Source organism: Pavona decussata, unplaced genomic scaffold (genome assembly GCF_977016875.1).
Source record: "Pavona decussata unplaced genomic scaffold, jaPavDecu1.1 SCAFFOLD_243, whole genome shotgun sequence".
In the NCBI taxonomy this organism is placed as follows: domain Eukaryota; kingdom Metazoa; phylum Cnidaria; class Anthozoa; order Scleractinia; family Agariciidae; genus Pavona; species Pavona decussata.
This window is the reverse complement of record NW_028145648.1, coordinates 822,954-841,038: the sequence shown is the minus strand read 5'-3', so window position 1 is coordinate 841,038 and position 18,085 is coordinate 822,954. Positions and strand designations below refer to the sequence as shown.

Here is an 18,085-nt window from a genome sequence, read left to right as displayed (position 1 = left end):
TTCAAGTTTCAATTCAAATCGGCCTAATCTGTCTCTGGTCAGAGGCACTAATCGACAGTTTTATTGCACTGGGGTGATAATTTTTAACAAACTTGACAATTATTTCGTTGTTTCTGCTGACAGTCAAACATTTTTGGGTTTTGAAATAACAGCAAATTTTCATGATACTTCCCCTTTAAGGTACTCTCGTTATGGTTTCACAATTCTTAACTAAAATGGCTTGTTCATTACATTAAAGTAGTCACTGATCACTGAATAGTAAGACTGACGACCGTCAGCTCCTGCTTTTCCCCATTTCTGCCTCTCCAAACTGCAAGCAAGAAGCTCAGTTTTATATTTAACAAATTATGTAAATTTGCAGCGAGGACATTCAACTGATTCCATACATAAATATTCTTTGCAAAGCTGTCAACAGTCATCTATCTGACCAATCAGATCATGATACCCGAAGGTACATGTACCATGGAACAGCGGCATCAAAAGACAAAAGAATGTCAGACCAAGCTCTTCTCTACCCAACTTACTAGACGTAACTAATTGATTACCAATGACATTAATGAGCAATGGATGGGTAATCAATGAGTAATCGGTGAAAAAAATTTTTGTGGCCTATTGATTACTCATCGGTCATTGATAATTCATTGATACTATTGATTACTCATCGATTACCTGTTGATTACCATATATTACTATGCAGCATTTTTATTTATTATAACTGAGTTTCCTGTAATAAATCTTTATGTGAATAGCTTGCGATGATAAAAATTAAAAAATGAAAGGCAAAAAAGAGGAATTGCACATGCAAGGAATGAGGAAAGTACCTGAATTCATAGGAATCCAAGAGTTGTCTCTGGTCTGTTACAAATTATGTATAGGTGGCTTGCATTGCCACCATGTTGGTAGACAAAACAAAAGAAAATTTGTTCACAAAGCTTAGATAAAACAGGCAGTGAACGCTGAGAGGAGAAAAATCTTTTTGTTCTTGTCTACCAACATGGAGGCCATGACATCACATAAAAGCCATCAATAGGCCACCTATGCAAAAAATGAAACGTTCGGCATACGTCGTATTGATTTGATGGACTGTAAAATTACTGAAAAGGAAATGTTCAGAAGGTTGAGTTGTCTTTCTCACTCCCCTGGCTATTAGAGTCTGGAAAATATACATGAAAGATAAATTCGACCAGTTTTTTAGTCTGCCAGGGTAAAAGCTTCCCATCTAAGGCCATTGTTTGGATCCTTTAAATATGAAATTCTTTGTACTTCTGTATTTTTGATTTGGTATGGTTTGTGTAGCCACAAGATTTTATCGATGAATAATCAATGTCATTAAGGACGGTGCCTACTAATACATGGGAACTATTTTTTGCGCAGTTTATTAGTATAAGGGAAAAGCAGATCTTACAAGGGGTATTGGAATCCAAGAAGAAAATTGGGGGTAACCACGCATTTTTTAGAGATTCTAAAATGTGCTAAAAGACAAAGCAATGTTTGACATTTTTTTTATCAAATTGAAGCTTTATTATCTCTGAAACATACATGGTTACCCTCAATTTCTTTTTGGATACCAAGAGCTCTTGTTAAAGTCTGCTTTCTCCGCATAGTTTTAGACCGTGCAAAAATATCCCTGTATTAGTAGGCACCACCCAAAGGAAACCTGAGTATCTCAAGATGCGCAGAAGTAGGCACCGTCCTTAAACAATACAATCAAGTAGAAGAAAGATCATCGCAGATAGTACGCAATTTAGGCAGTTTTGAAAAGAAAGCCTGAAAAAAATTCATCTGTATATCTGTTTCATATATTCATAATCATCAATACAATCAACAATTTATCGGACTGAAATTGTTGTGGCCTTTCGATTATTTATCGATTACTCATTGATCATCGGAAATAATCAATGACCACAGTGGAGGCAAAAAGCCTCCCAGTACAACTGGGTATCACACTAAATTTAACTTTTGAATACAAATACGCACACAGAATCTTACCCTCCGCTTTCTTGTCATGCCTGCTCCAAACAACAACCGTCAACAAGGGAAACAAACACTCCGCATCAAACCTAAAGGTGAAGGCACATGGGGAAAAGGCTGAGTATCCAAGCCGCTGGTTGAGGGAAAGTTCGGTAGACTTATACGATGTACCGGTTGCCCGTCATCATGGCGGCGTGAAACGTGTGTTTGAGTTCGGCAAGAATGGTATAAATGAAACTCTTCCGAAATGAAATATCTCGTACACAGGGTTCGATTTGTGGAATACGTTCCTCAAGCCATTCACTGCTTAGCATTTGAAGACTGTAACGAACCATCCAGACTTGCTTTATCAAGGTAGGCTAATTATAGCTAGTGAAACGTGGTGTTCTTATAAGCTTATTGTACTGTCTTATAACTTTTGCTACTCTACCGGGCACGAGCCTTTAAATGTATCTACTTAAAAAATTGACATGCCTCTTTTAAATAAATAGTGCTACTCATAGTCTTACGGTATTTTGTCTGAAACAAGATTGGAGATTTTTGACTCCTTCCAAGACATTATTTTGAAAGTAAATTACTCCACTGTCCCTGTGACAGGAACAACAACATGAGTGGGAACAGCATCCAACAGTCATTCCAAAATGCATTGTTAATTGAATCTCATTGGTGATTTTTACAATATTATTATCTTGATGTCTCAAGTAATCCTAGACTGTAGCTTTGTTGAACGAACAAAGAACTTGATGTGTATGAATATTAATTTGAACCAGGAACCTTTCTTTTCTAAATGACTTGATGCTCACATATGTTTTTTTGTCCAAATTTGTACAGCAATAGACTGTGATAAATCAATTTGATATTCAATATCAGGGCACGAAATTAACCTATTTCTCAAGGAGACATTTGGCTCCTAAATATTCCAAAGTGGTCGCCAAGTCCAAAAAGTTAGTAGCCATTTTTTTCCGAAATGAAAACAAAAAATATCGAAAATGTGTTATCATGGATGACAATATCAAATCGTAAGCTTTCCTAGCATTAGGAATGCCTGGACGGTTTTTTTGATGTCTAAAGAATAGCAAACGACAATTCTGGTCACAGTAACAAATGAGCATCACCAACATTTCATCACATGGTAAGTTTTTTTTTATTTTTGGAAATTATTCAAAGTTCACAGTTCAAAATGAGCTCAACAGCCACGAGCAAACAAAAGACTCATTTTCGTCTCATCGCCCACCAAAACCAATGAAACAACATTGAAAAGACAGTTTCCATCAGCAGAAGTAATTGTGACTGCTATTTCTTGTCGTAAAGGAATATCCTCCAGCACCAGGGACGTTACCAATTTGTCTTTCGGTAATCCCACGTGGCCACGGAGCTGCAAGGTGCGAAAAAACTTCTTCTTGTCGGCATATTTTTCTTCCACGACCCGTGCGAATTCCAAAACCTCATCCTCGGTCCCGGTTGTACCAATATTTGAAATAAATTTTCCCCGTCCTTGTCGACGCTCACTTTAAATTTAAATCACTCGGTGACATGAATATTGACGCTCGTCGTCTCGCTTAGGGGTGTAAATTTTGGATTTTGGTCTCGCTTAGGGTGTTCCGGGCCAAGCGCCAATATTTTAAGCTGCCAAGGTCTCGTTTAGGGTTCCGTGAAGAAACACAGAAGAGGAACAGAAGTCAAATTTTCTTTTTAACTTGTTTTCTTTACCGCATTAGGGGTCAAAATTTGCTTAAGCCACGCCCAAATTGGTCACCTTTAGGGGTGACAAAAAGCTTGAGCCACGCCCAGATGGTCTCCTTTAGAGGTTAAATTCAAAATTTCCATAGCATCCCCGTCTGTTCCATATGGGAGTCCCCCCCCCCCCCCTGGAGTCCGAGCAACGGAATCCGCCATCTTGGATTTTCAGAGGTCTCATGCGGTCATGTTCTGAGCCCGCAATATGTACTGTTAGCAAAATGGACATTTGAATGCACAATATACAACGTAGCGTCTAAATTATCCAAGATGGCAGATGTTGACGGAGAGAGCGTGACGGTTTTGCTACAAATAAACCTCACCATTCGCACCGATTTTTTTTTTCCGAGCTTTATTTTATTGCACAATACACAAAAGTAGGATAAAGCAAAGGGCTCTGGTCGCCAATGTGGCGACTAACTTTCGAATCTTGGTCGCCAACACGGAAAACTTAGGTGCGTTGGCGACTGTATCAGGCGCAATTTCGTGCCCTGTTCATGATTTTCGGGGATGCAATCGGCCAACATTGTGGAATTTTTGGTTAAAAACTGATTTTAGCCAAAATCAGTTAATGCAAACCTACAGTACCGTGCAAATGTAAGTTGACAGTCTCGACTCGAAACTCGATCCTCGATCCTCGAAGCTATCGAGAATCGAGTATCAAGGTTCGAGGCTCGAGTTTCGAGTATCGAGTATCGAGACACTCGAAGAATTTTTCGAGGATCTGGATGGCAGATTTCGAGGAAACGATTAATTTTTCGAACCTCAAACAATAAGAGAGAACAAAAGCGATTCTTGCATGTAGTCTTTTCTTAGTTTGGTCGAAAGTTGAAGTAAATCATACCAATTGCAGTGAGTGTTCGACAAATCTGTTTCGGCACGTTTTTTCCTTCCGCGTATTATTTTTAAAACACATCCGTTCGCGTTATTGTGAAATTGAAACATGCTTAAATTTTTCACATGCTACACCAATTCTTTTCAATCAAACTTCAAACACAATGAAGCGAACTTTAAACTACAAGATTGCGGCTTTTTCGCGGAATGTAACACCACCGCTTCTGAAATATGTTCGCTGCGCAAGCAGTGACGCCGTAAGATTCAGGAATATTTATATACTTGATTGTACTTGAATCTTTCGAATGATAAACTTCGAAAAAAACATTTCGTTATTTAAAAACGCACAAGATCTACGGTAGAATTCGGCAAGAAACTGGGGAAACTTCAACGTGGCCGTTCGCTCGCCTTGAGCAGACTTTGAAAACCGCCGCGAATGTTTACGTCTTCGGCGTAGTGTTACAAATTTGCATAAATATTATCGAGATCATCTCAAAAGGCCAAGTCACGTTTTCTTCATTTTCTATCAACTGATTTCGGATGGTAACCGTGTCTTCCTCTGATAGATGACTGGATTACTCGTTTTAACAGCGAAGGAAGCGAAACTAGTAATAAAACGACTAATTCGGCCGCTGTTTCACAAGCTGAGAATGGAAACACGCGCGATCGCTTTTAACCTCGCTAAACCAATACGCTGCGCATAATTATGCTTGATTTACTTTAAACTTTCGAATCAAAACTTAGAAAACAGCATTTTCTTAATTAAGAACGCACAATACTTTCGGTTGTTATCGGCAAGGAACCGAGAAAACGCTTGCAGAGCGAACCTTTTCCAGCATACACGTGAGCACATCGCTCCAACAAAAACGCAAACACAGTTGGCTGTTTCTGCAGAGTTGATTCCTGTAAAAAGAAACCGAACTGAGGCCTCGGATAAGACATGTGAAAAACTAATCACGCGAAAAGTTCTTTGTTTTGCTGTCTCGAAACTCGATGCACTCGACTCGATACTCGAGGCACTCGACTCAAGCCTCGATACTCGAAGCTTTCGAGTTTCGAGGATGGAGGATCGAGTCTCGAAGTTCGAGTTTCGAGGGACTGTCAACTTACATTTGCACGGTACTGTATCTACATGTATATTAGCATCATGTCGACAGAGTCCTCATTAATTGACATATAGAATGCTTAGATTTTTATCTCCTTTCAGGGCAGATGGTAGCATAGAAATTTGGAATGTCAAAGATGGTTGGTACCAAGAAACTGTAAGTTGAAAGTAGTTTTTTCATATTGGTTACATCTGGCATTTTGTGTAGGTTCATGTATATGTTGTGGTTCAGGATTTCTTTTTAATTTAAAAATTTTCATACCAGTTTGATTTTTATTTCCGTTAGTCTCAGATTATATGGATTGAATATTACACAAAGGAAATAAGTAAAAGTAAAAGTTAAAAGATAACTTGGAGATGACAATCTCCATGGGCGCCAAAAGCATGGTAAGACCAATGTCAAGGCAAGACCTTGGTGAGATCTACATGTGCTTATAAATAGCTAATTTAAAAAAATGTTTACAAGGGTTATGGCTGTTTTGCTGTCACTTCACTACACTCTATACATGTAACTGTGAGGTTTGTGTTGCAGGAGCTCAATATTTTCCTCCTTTTGTTTGTTTCAATCTCTTTGCTGTGTTTTGAGAATAACAAGAATAACAGCAGATGATACTGGATTACCAACATTGACTATCCAAGAAACTCTTTTGAAAACAACAGAAGTGAACTTTACATTGAGATTGCAATGGTACCTAACAGTTGTATTATTGCACTTAACAAAATTGAATAATCATTATTTCCGTATAACAAAAGGTGGTGCCAATGGATTGAGTGTGGTCCTTTAAGTGACAATTACCAAGACTTGATGATGATGGTGTAAACAAGTTATATTATTTTATGGTTTCCATGCCATGCAGTTCATGACATGCTGATTTACCATGATTTTTTGTTAAATCGCAATACATGTATGTTGCAAAACAGTGTGTATACATGTAATTATATTAACATTGTATAATTCTTAGGTTATCCCTGGTTGTAATGGCACATCAGTAGAATCACTTGACTGGTGCAAAGGGAGGCTATTCACAGCAGGTCTTCATGCTGAAATTACTGAATGGAATATGACCAGCTTGTGCCCTAAGGTATTCATCCATTAAAATATCTCAATGTGTGTGTGTTTTTATCGTAATTTCTGCGTGGCACACAAACAGTGTATGTTGCTGTGTTGAACTGATTGAGTAATCTGTTCATTAGTTGGGTTTGTGCTTTATTCATGGAATTAGGACCAAGCTCCTACATGTATGCACATGTTCTGTTCGGGACCTGCCATACATCACATGCTTACAGATTGTTATGTACTGTATCATCTCTCTCCTCCGCAGAGGTTCGATGCGGTGTTATGTGTATCCGCTGAACGAAGTGAGTGCAGGTGCTGAGAGGGTTGACTTGGCGGCGAACCTCTGCCAGAAGCATGTCGTTTTCTTGTACATCGATAGATTTCTCGGTCATCTCTAAATTTGACAGTTTCATTCTTGGTCCGCCAAGAATGAAACAGTCAGCATTTGCTTTGTCTCTACAGTTTGCGGTTGTTAATTTTAAGGTGCGATTTCACAATAATTATTTCTAGAAAAAAGCAAAATCGTTTGTATTTAAAGCCCCCCTTGAAACCCGTGGAGAGTGGACTTAGTACATTTCGCTTCGTGAAAGTCAACAATAGTCACGAACAAATAGTTGCTTTTTCTGGGCTTGAAAGGCCTTTTAGCCTTTTATAACCTTATTTTAAAAGACAGTTGTTTCATCACAGTAAATAACAAGCTTCCTGTGAGAGCTAAATGCTAATTAAATCAACGAAAGATCATTATACATGTAACTTCTTCTGATTAAACTTGTTTACAAGATAAAAATATCCGCTTTGATTAAAACACTAAGCTTACTTGCTCTAGTCTTTTTTAAGACTGAATTGACAGTTTTTGTTTGGTCTCAGCTGGCAGACGTTTCCTCAATAAATCATTTCTTTGCATGCAGTCTTTTATCTCCACACGATCACCACTCGTGTAACTTGAATTTCATTCTTGTAGTGATGATTCAAGGCATCACAGCAAAATAAAAGCGTTTTCTGAACAGTCATCATGGGAGGAACAAACTTTCCCCGATTTCTAAGCATGTAGGTAAGTTTTTGTGAATAAATCTCTCACATCGCGCAACATGACAATTTCACAAACACCCCCCATTTTCATGACATAAGTACGCACACCACCCTAGTTACAAAATGACTCCACCGGATCGCAGCCATATTGGGCGTGGTTTCTGGCAGAGGCACCCGCCGTCGCCTTCCATGGAATTTTACGCCTGCACTCACTTTTCTCAGTGGAGCCTCTGCGGAGGAGAGAGCTGTATCATTAGGCTACATGTCCTTAGCATAAATTATTTCTTATAGGATGTAGCCAGTAACATTAACTGCAATCATGTCAGTATCAGTGTCAGTCAAATGTGCCATAACTTCTAAGGATAGACAAGTTTTAGTCTATTAAAAGTTCTTCTCATTACTTTTTTCTCCAGGAGAAATAGATAGATAGGTAGATATCACAGAACTCAATAAAACTTGAAATCGTAGTCATTATTAATGCACAGCAAAAAGTTACATTATTAAAAAAGAAATAGTAAGAATGAGTAGAAGACAGCATGTGGATGCTGGTAGTGGCAAGAAGGGAAACATTGAAAGAATCCATAGTACCAATTGAAAAAAAACCCATTATTTGAAACAACAGCATATTTTAAGATTTATTTTTTAATATTGTTTTCCTAAATCAGATAATGCCTTCCCTATAAAGGATATTTTTGTTCTCTATTGTTCTAAATATTGTGTGACCTTTCAGAATCCACTGTCTGCACAGATACATGTATTTATAGTTCTTGGGGTGCCTAGAAAGAAAAGTTTTTGTCTCTCACACAAAAGATCCAGTTGCCACATTTCTTCAATGAAAATACACAGAAAAACAGACAAAAAAGCTTCCTAAATGAAAAATTTAATATTCAGATGTGCATTTATTTACAACTGAAAGCGAACGCATACAACTTTCACTTGGAGGCGAACAACACTCAAGTAATTTGAAAGAATTGACAGTCAAATTTGAAGCAAATTTATTAACTCGTGCAGAGGACATTTATTTTAACAAAAAATTAAACTGTTAGGAATAACAAGAATTGGTCAATCAAACTTAGACTAGTTTTCAATAAAAATTGACAATCAAAACTGTAATGTTTTTCCCAGAAGCACTGAAACATTTTCAACAAAGTCCATGGCCCCAGTGATGATAGTGGTAATGGTAGTCTTCGCTTTGAAAATACAGCAAACTACCCTCAAAGCGTAATTTCTTTGCCACAAACTCCCAAATTTCCTTTGTTTAAACTTGAGTATTCAGGACTTAGTAGCAGCACAACATTTATTGTTATTGTGATAACTCAGGTAACAGTGGATTCCTTTGGAGGTGCAGTGTGGTGCTTGTCAGTTAACCATGCAAGAACTCGCCTGGCAGTAAGTACATAAAAACAATCCTGTGTATTTTTATTGTTGATAGAAATCAAAGGTTCTTATGAGCAACTCGTGAATGCAGAGGATATAAATTATCACATGTATGTAAGTGTGGACCTTATTGCATTTGGGAGTCATGTTTATTTTGCACTTACAGTATTTCTAATTGTTACAAGCTGTTTAACGAGACAATTTTCTATTATGATCAGAAGAGATTTGCTTACGCATAAACAAGCAAAAATTTTAGTGAAAAGCCAACGTTTCAGCATCATCATGATGCCATTATCAAGACCAACTAAAAAATTATGCGGGATGTAATTTTTAATTTTTTTTTCAAGTAAAAGTTCAATGTTCATTATTTATTATTTTTATAGTGTACTATAGGCTGATTTGTCTAGTTGATATTAAAATTAATACCACTGTTTGGTTACTGATTGTCAGGCAGGATGTGAGGATGGCACTGTGAGATTATTTGAGATTACAAGTGATGGCTTGTCTTACAGTAAATCTCTTGACCAACAACAAGGTACCACTAACAGCTTTTCATAGGTTTTATATATAAATATTAACTCTTTGACAAACCAAATTTAGTTTTCATAAATGGTTGTGTGATTGCCCTCTGTTACCACTTATATTACATGAATGTGTCACTGTCACCTTTTTAAATCCTAACGGGCTCAAAAAATTGTCAATGAATACTACAGTAATGTATGTTTCTTACAGCTGTGTTGGTAAATAATATATTAATAAAAACAAGAAACCACCCTGGTCCACAACGAGCCAATTGAAAGCAATCCACAGCCAACTACATTGACCCACACTCACCAACACAATCACTCAAAAGGATCCAAAAATGATGTGATGTTTAAAACACAAGGAGCAGTGGTTTTAGACCCAATAAAACACGTGCTTCAAGTTTTTTTAACGGCTTCAAAAACATTCCTGGAAAAGCGTGTGTCAAGAGAGTTCATAACAATGATGCTTTTGTGAACGTTAGAAATTAGCATACGAGAAAAACATTAAACACCGCATACTAATAAGGAGGAGGTTTTAAGCCAGTCTATCATTCTGGCAATTGCTATGGCAATGAGATGCCAAGGTACCACTTTCTCAAGGCAAAAAGTTCAAGAAATTTTGCAAAGGATTTTCATGTACTATGTACTACTTCATGTATGAGCGAAGTTTCTGTTTTGTTGTTTAGGTAGAGTGTTGTGTCTTAGTTGGCATGAGAATGATGTTACCTTGGTAACTGGAGCTTCTGACAGTACAGTGAGAGTCTACAATGTTGTATCAGGTACGAAAATATAATAATGACAAGTTTATGTTAATTGAACTGCTTTGTACTCAAAGGGCTGCAGTCTCTAAATTTTTCCTCTTGGCTTGCCTCACTTTTGTCATATGGGCTATAAATAAGGGGCGCTGTGTATTGCTGAGCTTGACCTTTAGATAGCCTTTTTTGTTGTTTTAGCTCGGATTCACTGGATTTTTTTGGCATGTGGCCCTCAATTCCTTCAGAAAATGTTGCCCCAATGTTTCATCCATTCATTTGTAATAAAAACATTGGGCAGAGATGTTCAAAGCCCGCTTAAGCTAATCCTGGGTTACCATGAAATTTGATTGGAGTTAATATTTACTAATTAATAAATATATGATTCTTCCAAATTCTTGTTCCTCAGTTTTGAATTAGACTTTTCTTTAAACCATTAGCTTAAAATGAGCTTGTAAGTACATGAGCCAGACAAAAACATTGGTTGATTTTTAATTGGAGGTTAGCATTAATTGGCTTTTGAACAACTGGGCCCAGGATAATGGCCAAGATTTGCATTTTTATTACAAAGTGATTTAACCAAAGTCAACAGTGAGAAAAAACATTGAAGCAATGTTTCCTGGACATTTTGTTGAGGGCCACTTGAAGTTTGCTGTGGCAACTTGATAGGGGTTCTATTTACAATATTATACTGTAGACAGTCTCTGGACCTTCAGACTTTGAATCGCAAAAAATATATTTTTATCAATGGAACATTAAAATAATGGTTGCGTTTTGTTAACAAAAACCCTACTAGGGAACAGAAACTAGTTATTAATTAGATTTGGCTGGGGATGGTTGGGATGGAAATGGATTGCAACTTGAAAAAATTTGCCAATTTTTTCAAGTTCCTCCTGTGTATTTTAGAGAAATCACTAAAACCCTGATCACAGTCTGTTCTTCTACCGAGAAATTGCTAAATATTTTTGTCTCGGTTCTTTAAATGCAATTTAATATTAGAGAAAAGATTCATTTTCAAATATTTGAGCAGTTTTGAAAAAAATGCAGCGAAATCTCCATGACAGTGTCCCTTTAAGTATAATACAAGGTGCAAGATTATTATGTTAAAAAAAAGTGTCAGCATTATTCAGACTGATTGCTCTTCAGTGATATGGTTTGGTAGTGAGTTCCAGTCTCTAATAATTGTCTGTGCGAGAAACCTGTGTCAAACTTTATACTTGTTTGTTTTTGCACCAACCGATACATTTCTTAGGATGGAATTGTCTGGTACCCTGTCGCTTGTTTTGTGTTATGTAGAATGGAATTTGTACTGCTGACTGGTCAGAAACCACTTAATATGGGATTCCTAGGATGGTGCACTTCTTTGCATTAAGGTGGCTTACTACAGTTTTTTGGAGTGAAAGAAGGCCTTAAATCAAACTTAAGAAAAACGCCAAGAGGAATTTTCTTGGACATTTTTTCTAGTACAGTAAATACAATAGAGATAATTTTGAGTCAGAAATTAAATTTCGAATGTTCAAAAAGTGTTAAATACAGAAGAATAAGTCTTAGTGGGGGCCTGGAAACTACACCTTTTAGAGTTGTCTGGCTCTAAATCTAGCCGTACGACCCCACTTCAAAATTTCAGGATTTGGAAAGTGGGCAAAAATAAGTATTTACAGGGAAGAACACAAAATTTTGTCAGGGAGAAATTTGGCAAATAACAAAATTGGGAAATTTTGCCTTATTTGAAAATTCCTAAAAAACTTTCTGACAGGTTTTCTTTAAAAAATGTTCTCGTTTCCGTTTTAGTGTTTTCTGTCAACAGCAAAAATTTGAACATAGGTTGTACGGCTAGATCTGGAGAAATTAAGCGAGAAAAAATAATTGTTGCGACCTACGGTGAGAAGACCATTGCGCATGCTTGTTCTGGGAAAACCCGGGTTCCAGCGCGCGTGCACACTCCAACTGGTGAGTGCATGCTGCCGTCGTGTTCAAACATTTGGCGCAAAATCACAACTCTGCAAAGGCTTTAAGGCTGTTAAGGAATGGCAACCATTAGACAACACGTTTTTTCAGTTATCAAGCGCAAACATGATCTAGCTACTGTAAACACACCTCTGAAACCCACCTGGAATACCAGGAAATTTTTCTGAGAGCCGCCATTTTGTTTTTGTGCTCGCGTGATTTCCTCAGCAAGCTCGCGTGATTTTGCTCGCGCGTGATGCTATTGCGTGCTTTGGGCAGCGTGCGCGCATATCAAAGACTCGCACAGTACAAAAACTGTAGTAAGCCACCTTAAATGACATTTGCCATGTGACAGCCCAGTGTACAAGCGTGTTTAGGTCTTGCTGTAGTGACTCTGCATTGTGAACATTTTTGATTACGCCATACAAAACAGGTCAATCACAAAAAGGCCAATTTTTTTCCATCAATATCATTTATATACGAAAGGAACATAAGGGGAACCGACACAGTCCCCTAGGGGAACTCCTGATCTCACGGGGGTGGCAGATGACGATACACCGTTAACAAGCACTCTTTGGTGTCTGGTAGTCAGCCATTGCTCAAGCTATGTCTTGAGATTTCCATGGATTCCATAGAAGTCTAATATTGTTCAACAGTCATTGGTGGGGCACCATGTCAAATGCCTTTGAGAAGTCAAGCAGGAGCAGAACACTTTGTTGGCCAAGATCAAGGTTGTGTGTTACTGATTCAGTAACGGTAATTAGTTGTGTTTCACAGGAGTGCCCTTGTCGGAAGCCATGTTGATTATTTACTAGAAATATAGAGTTTAAGTCAAGATGATCCTTGATGTGCTGATATGTAATGTGTTCCATGATCTTACAAGGCACAGTAAGACCATGTTGAAAGCCTTTGAAGTTCAATTAGTAAACCACATTCATCCTGCTCCATCATTATTCCTAGTAAAAAAAATTATCACGTACTGTCAGAAGTGAAGCACAAAAAGTAAATTCCGCCACATGTATAGTGAAGCTTTGTACAGTCAACTCTTACCTTGCGGACACCTCTCTATTAAGGACACCCCGATAATACAGACAGCAACTAAATCCCCGCCAAAAATTGCAGACGTTTGACTGAAATGATTTCCCGCTATTACGGTCTTTCGCTATTTAGGACACTAACTCGCGGTCCCGAGGGTGTCCACAATAAAGGGAGTTGACTGTAATGAGTACAGACCACATAGTCCGGCCATTGATATTGGTGATCGTGATAGCACATGTCTCAAGAAATTGTAAGTGAAGCAAGACAGCTTGGCAAGAAAGAACAAGGCAGCGCACTTAAAGAAGATGGAAATACACTGGCAGAAGATGGAGGTACTCCTCAACTAAATAATGGAAATACATCTCAAGAAGACATTGTGATTACACCTGAGATTGCACTGCATTTAGGCCTCCCTCCCCTGGAACCGCTTGATTTAAGCAGAGAAAACATCTTAGAAAGCTGGAGGAAGTTCAAACAAAAGTATGCAAATTCTGAATTTGCAATTGGCATAAACACCAAGGAAAGTGCAACAAGAGTAGCTACACTGGTAACAGTCATTGCCAACAATGCTATCAATGTTTTTAATACATCTAACACTTACATGGAATGTAGAAGGTGATGACAAAAAGATAGACATTGTATGAAAGAGATTTGAAGAACAGTGACTGTGAACTGAGGAAAAACACCACTGACAAGAGATACATGTACATGACTGTACAAGCTCTTTTCCAGAGGCCAAGTGTCCTGGAGTTGCTGTTTGATGTCACCAAAATATTGTTCATTTTCTCTGTTGCAAACTTGAGAAGGAGTTTTTAAATCACTGACATTGCTTGCCTTGTCATTTTCAAATTCGTGCACTTTTGCAAATATCTTAGGAAGAGCATGATAGATTTTGTTATGATCTTCAGCATGTGTGGTTGATGATGTGAACAATGTTATCCTTAAGTCTTATTAATTAAAATTAAGTTATAGTTGCTGTTCCTGAGGAATGTACAGTTGTAATGCAACTGTGATATGCTCTAACAGAATGCACAGAATACTAAACAAACAAAACAATGGCTGAAGATGACATTATTGAGGGGAACACTGCCTTGCAGTAGGTTAGTCAGTGCAACTTCCAATTTGCAACCTTCCAACCTCACTCTATCTCTGCAGTGCTACGAGCTGAATGCTATATGAGCAGGCAACAAACAAAAGCAAATACTCAAATTTTTAATGCTTGGGGGAAGTCACTACACAGACTTACATGCAGGGATGACCCTAGTTTATTTAAAAGAAGCAAGGAAGGTAGCAAATTAAGCCATCTCCAAATGGAAGAGTGGGAGGAAAAATGCTTTGATAAATTGACAGCAAACACTTTAAACTGCAGCATATACAGTGTATGTAACATAATTTAATATGCTTTTTATTGATATTTCAATCTATTTTGAGTGATATTATTTTTTTTCTTTTCATATCTCATTTATTCATTTATTTATCTGCAATTGGATTATTTTAGTTAAGTTTGCTAGTTGCTTAATCAAATTAATTTGAAGCCAGCTTGTCTGTAGTGCCCATCATTTGAAGGTAACATATATAAATAGTGATACATGTACTTGTCTACGGTTCTGTCTTGTTCAGGCATAAGCCATATTTGCTTTAGGTTAGTTATCCAAACCTATACAAGGACTGCAAATTAGTTGACAAAGGGAAGCTTAATTTTCCAAAAGGCTTAACAAAAGGTGGCCTTGACAGCAGGTTTACATTCTAACTGCAGAAATGTTGTTACTGAACAGGGCACTGCAGTTTAAGAATCACCATGGATGATTTTCAATCCAGAAGTACTCTGATATGGGCCATATGCGTAACAAGGTAATAATCTATTTTCCAACACTTGTTACCTTGTACATATAACTTCAATTACCAATTGAAATTATTTTATGAAAGTTGTGAGTAGTAGTACAACTGGGCTAAGTATCAACATAATATTTATTTGTAACATTGAACAAAAATAAAATAATGTTGTAATGGAAGGTTGCCATTAGAACAGAAGTATCACAACCATAATTATGGTCCACACTCATTTCCAATTTTGTTTACAAGCAGGCTCATGAATTATTGGAATCAGTATTCTAACATCTAGAAATTTGGATTTCAGGACTCAATGGTGTATATTTATTAATGTCACTGCTCCGTTTAGAGTATCCAAACACACAACCTTTAATGAAACGTAGAGTAATAAACTAAAGTAAGGACCACAAGACACGTTTGGCATTAATTTGGGGGACACCGCTCGGGGATTGGCGTGAAGCGTAACAGTAGATAAAACCACGTTGTAACCAAGTGTGACTTAGAACATTCTATCGCACATTTTTAAGCTAGACAGCGTTCAATGTCTGGGCCAATGGCCAGGGTTGTACTATGCTTATGATAGACTTTACATCATAGCAAACGCGACATGAATGCACCATTCACTGGTTTAGCCATACAGAAAAAGCGAACTAACTTGTCTCCAGACAATGTCGCAACATATTACAATGTGACTATTGACTAACGTGACAATGATACAGTGATAAGTCTAAAGTACAGTACGTAGAGATGCCGCCCGGGGCTAAGGGCGTCACGTTCCATTAACTGCGTTTTACAATTGTATTGTAAAACTTTCTATAACTGTACAGCATTTTTACATTTCACTCTGTGGCAACCCTTTATTGCTATGTATAATGGTTACTGATGCTGATTAAGTTGAGTATTTCTTCTATTATTATGTATCCAGAATTGTTGTTTTCCTTTCAGAAACTTTGTGATTATCACAGGAGACTCTCTGGGGAATACTCAGTTTTGGGATGGCTTACATGGAACACTGTTGCAGGTTAATAAAATTTATTAACATGTAACAAATGCTATAAACATTCTGGAGAAAATCTTGGTCTTTGATGTTTGGTCGAGAAATAAAATTAACTAATTAAAAGTAGCTATAATTCTTATTAGGTAAACCAAGACAACTCTAAAGCTTCATCAACAATGCTTCCAGGCTAGCTCCTTTTTACAAATATTTATTCATTTCATAGCAGATCCATAACTGCCCCTGTTTAACATACGCACACCACTTAATTATTGAATAAGTTACACAGCTTCACATAGACTTTATGCAAAAATGGCTGACATTTTATATTTTTTTGTCTGCATTCAAATTAGCTCTACTAGCCTTGTTCAAGGTAAAATATTATTTTGATTTTTGATCTCAAGAACAAGGTTAATAGGCTAATTTGAATACAAACAAAAAGTGTCAGCCTTTTTTGCAGAGGGTCTATAACTGGTTGCAAAACGTTTTTCTCAACAGAGTTTCAAGGCGCATTTGGCAGATGTACTTACTGTTTGTCTAAATGAGGTTTGTACTGCATGTACATGCCAGGGAGGGGCACTGTAAACTGCTCTGTCCCTAATCAACTACATTGTAATTTGTCTTAAAAGGGGCCGTGCCACTATACCCCACCCCTATCAGGCAATGCAAGCGTATGCAAGAGTTGTCCAAGGCTGTCATAAGTGGGTGAATGCAATCTTAGTTGTTGTGTGAGCGAAAAAGTTTAATTAACCCAAAGATTCTGCCCACAGTAGTATTAAGTTTACAATAATTGTAAACTTAATACTACTGTGGACTAACGTGACAATGATACAGTGATAAGTCTAAAGTACAGTACGTAGAGATGCACAGCGAAAAAATTATTTTTTCGCTGTGCAATTTTGATGTGGAATGTTGTGAATGAATCCTGGTTTCTATAATCTAACAGTATTTAGATTATGAACCCAGTAAACAAGGCCCGTTCCCCTGTAGTGGATTAAATAAGGGTTTCTCACAATCTGTCACATTTTCATCTTTTAGTTAACACTGATACCACCATTTAGTTTCTCACAATGTCAGTGTGTATCATGGCTATTAAAATAAAACCCTTCAGGCGGCTGGTATATTAGAGGATAATGCCTGAGGCTAAAAGATGGTCCAAAAAATGAACAGTTGGCCAAGAAGTAAAGCTTCAAGGACAACTGTGAAATCTTGATGACAATCTTTCAGCTGAGGGCATTATCATCCGATATATGTCCAGCAAGCTGAAAAGGGGGTACTTATATTTTTATAATCCTCTGGTTAAATTTTGAAATGTGCACGCTTTACTACGGAAAAGACAAAACAGCCAGTAATGGTCAGGAAGTCATTCAGCCTATAAGGGACGGACCATTATTTTTCTGGAGTGGCGGGGGGAATGAGAAATTTCCTCTGCCAATTTTTTTTTAATTTATCCGCCTCAGCAATTTTTTTTCCAAAGTAAAGCACCTTCCCACAAACATTTTTTTTAACATTGTGATCTTCTCAAGCACTAACAATATTTAATTTTTTCCAAAAAATGAAATTGTGTTATACATGATTAAATTGCCCTGTTTTGACATGATATGTTCCTATGTACAAATAAATAGTGACAAGCCTGTGCGACTCCCTTGTGTATGCAGTCTGTCAGAGTTAAATGTTTTCCTGTGTATTTGTAGCAGGTTTCGAGGATTTGATAGAACCTTGTTTTCAACCATCATATGTTTACTGAGCCTTTCAATAACATACCGACTCTGAACTTCAACCCCAGCTCTAATGATTTCTGATTTTACTGCTGTCAATCATAATTACTGCAAGAACTGGGTGACTGCAAAAAATACAGAAACCAACAAAATGGATCGAACTTGGCCAAAA

General features: G+C 37.4%; 2 protein-coding genes across 3 annotated transcripts in view; one reads left to right on the top strand and one right to left on the bottom strand.

Annotated features, from left to right (window-relative positions):
* LOC146457456 (RNA cytosine-C(5)-methyltransferase NSUN2-like) overlaps positions 1–2,111 on the bottom strand; it is a 50,481-nt gene extending 48,370 nt beyond the window's left edge. The window contains exon 1 of the mRNA XM_085091920.1: positions 1,990–2,111. Within this exon, the coding sequence (XP_084948046.1) occupies positions 1,990–2,007 (18 nt within the window). The 5' untranslated portion in view covers positions 2,008–2,111. The remainder of the gene's footprint in view (positions 1–1,989) is intronic.
* A 21-nt stretch (positions 2,112–2,132) lies between these two features.
* LOC146457455 (U3 small nucleolar RNA-associated protein 4 homolog) overlaps positions 2,133–18,085 on the top strand; it is a 44,609-nt gene continuing 28,656 nt past the window's right edge. Inside the window, exons 1-9 of one of the 2 annotated variants that reach the window (XM_085091921.1) lie at positions 2,133–2,325; positions 5,750–5,804; positions 6,610–6,729; positions 9,054–9,122; positions 9,561–9,645; positions 10,321–10,413; positions 15,147–15,222; positions 16,147–16,222; positions 16,694–16,741. In XM_085091921.1, the coding sequence (XP_084948047.1) occupies positions 2,219–2,325; positions 5,750–5,804; positions 6,610–6,729; positions 9,054–9,122; positions 9,561–9,645; positions 10,321–10,413; positions 15,147–15,222; positions 16,147–16,222; positions 16,694–16,741 (729 nt within the window). In that variant the 5' untranslated portion in view covers positions 2,133–2,218. The remainder of the gene's footprint in view (positions 2,326–5,749; positions 5,805–6,609; positions 6,730–9,053; positions 9,123–9,560; positions 9,646–10,320; positions 10,414–15,146; positions 15,223–16,146; positions 16,223–16,693; positions 16,742–18,085) is intronic. The other variant, XM_085091922.1, reaches the window with a different exon arrangement.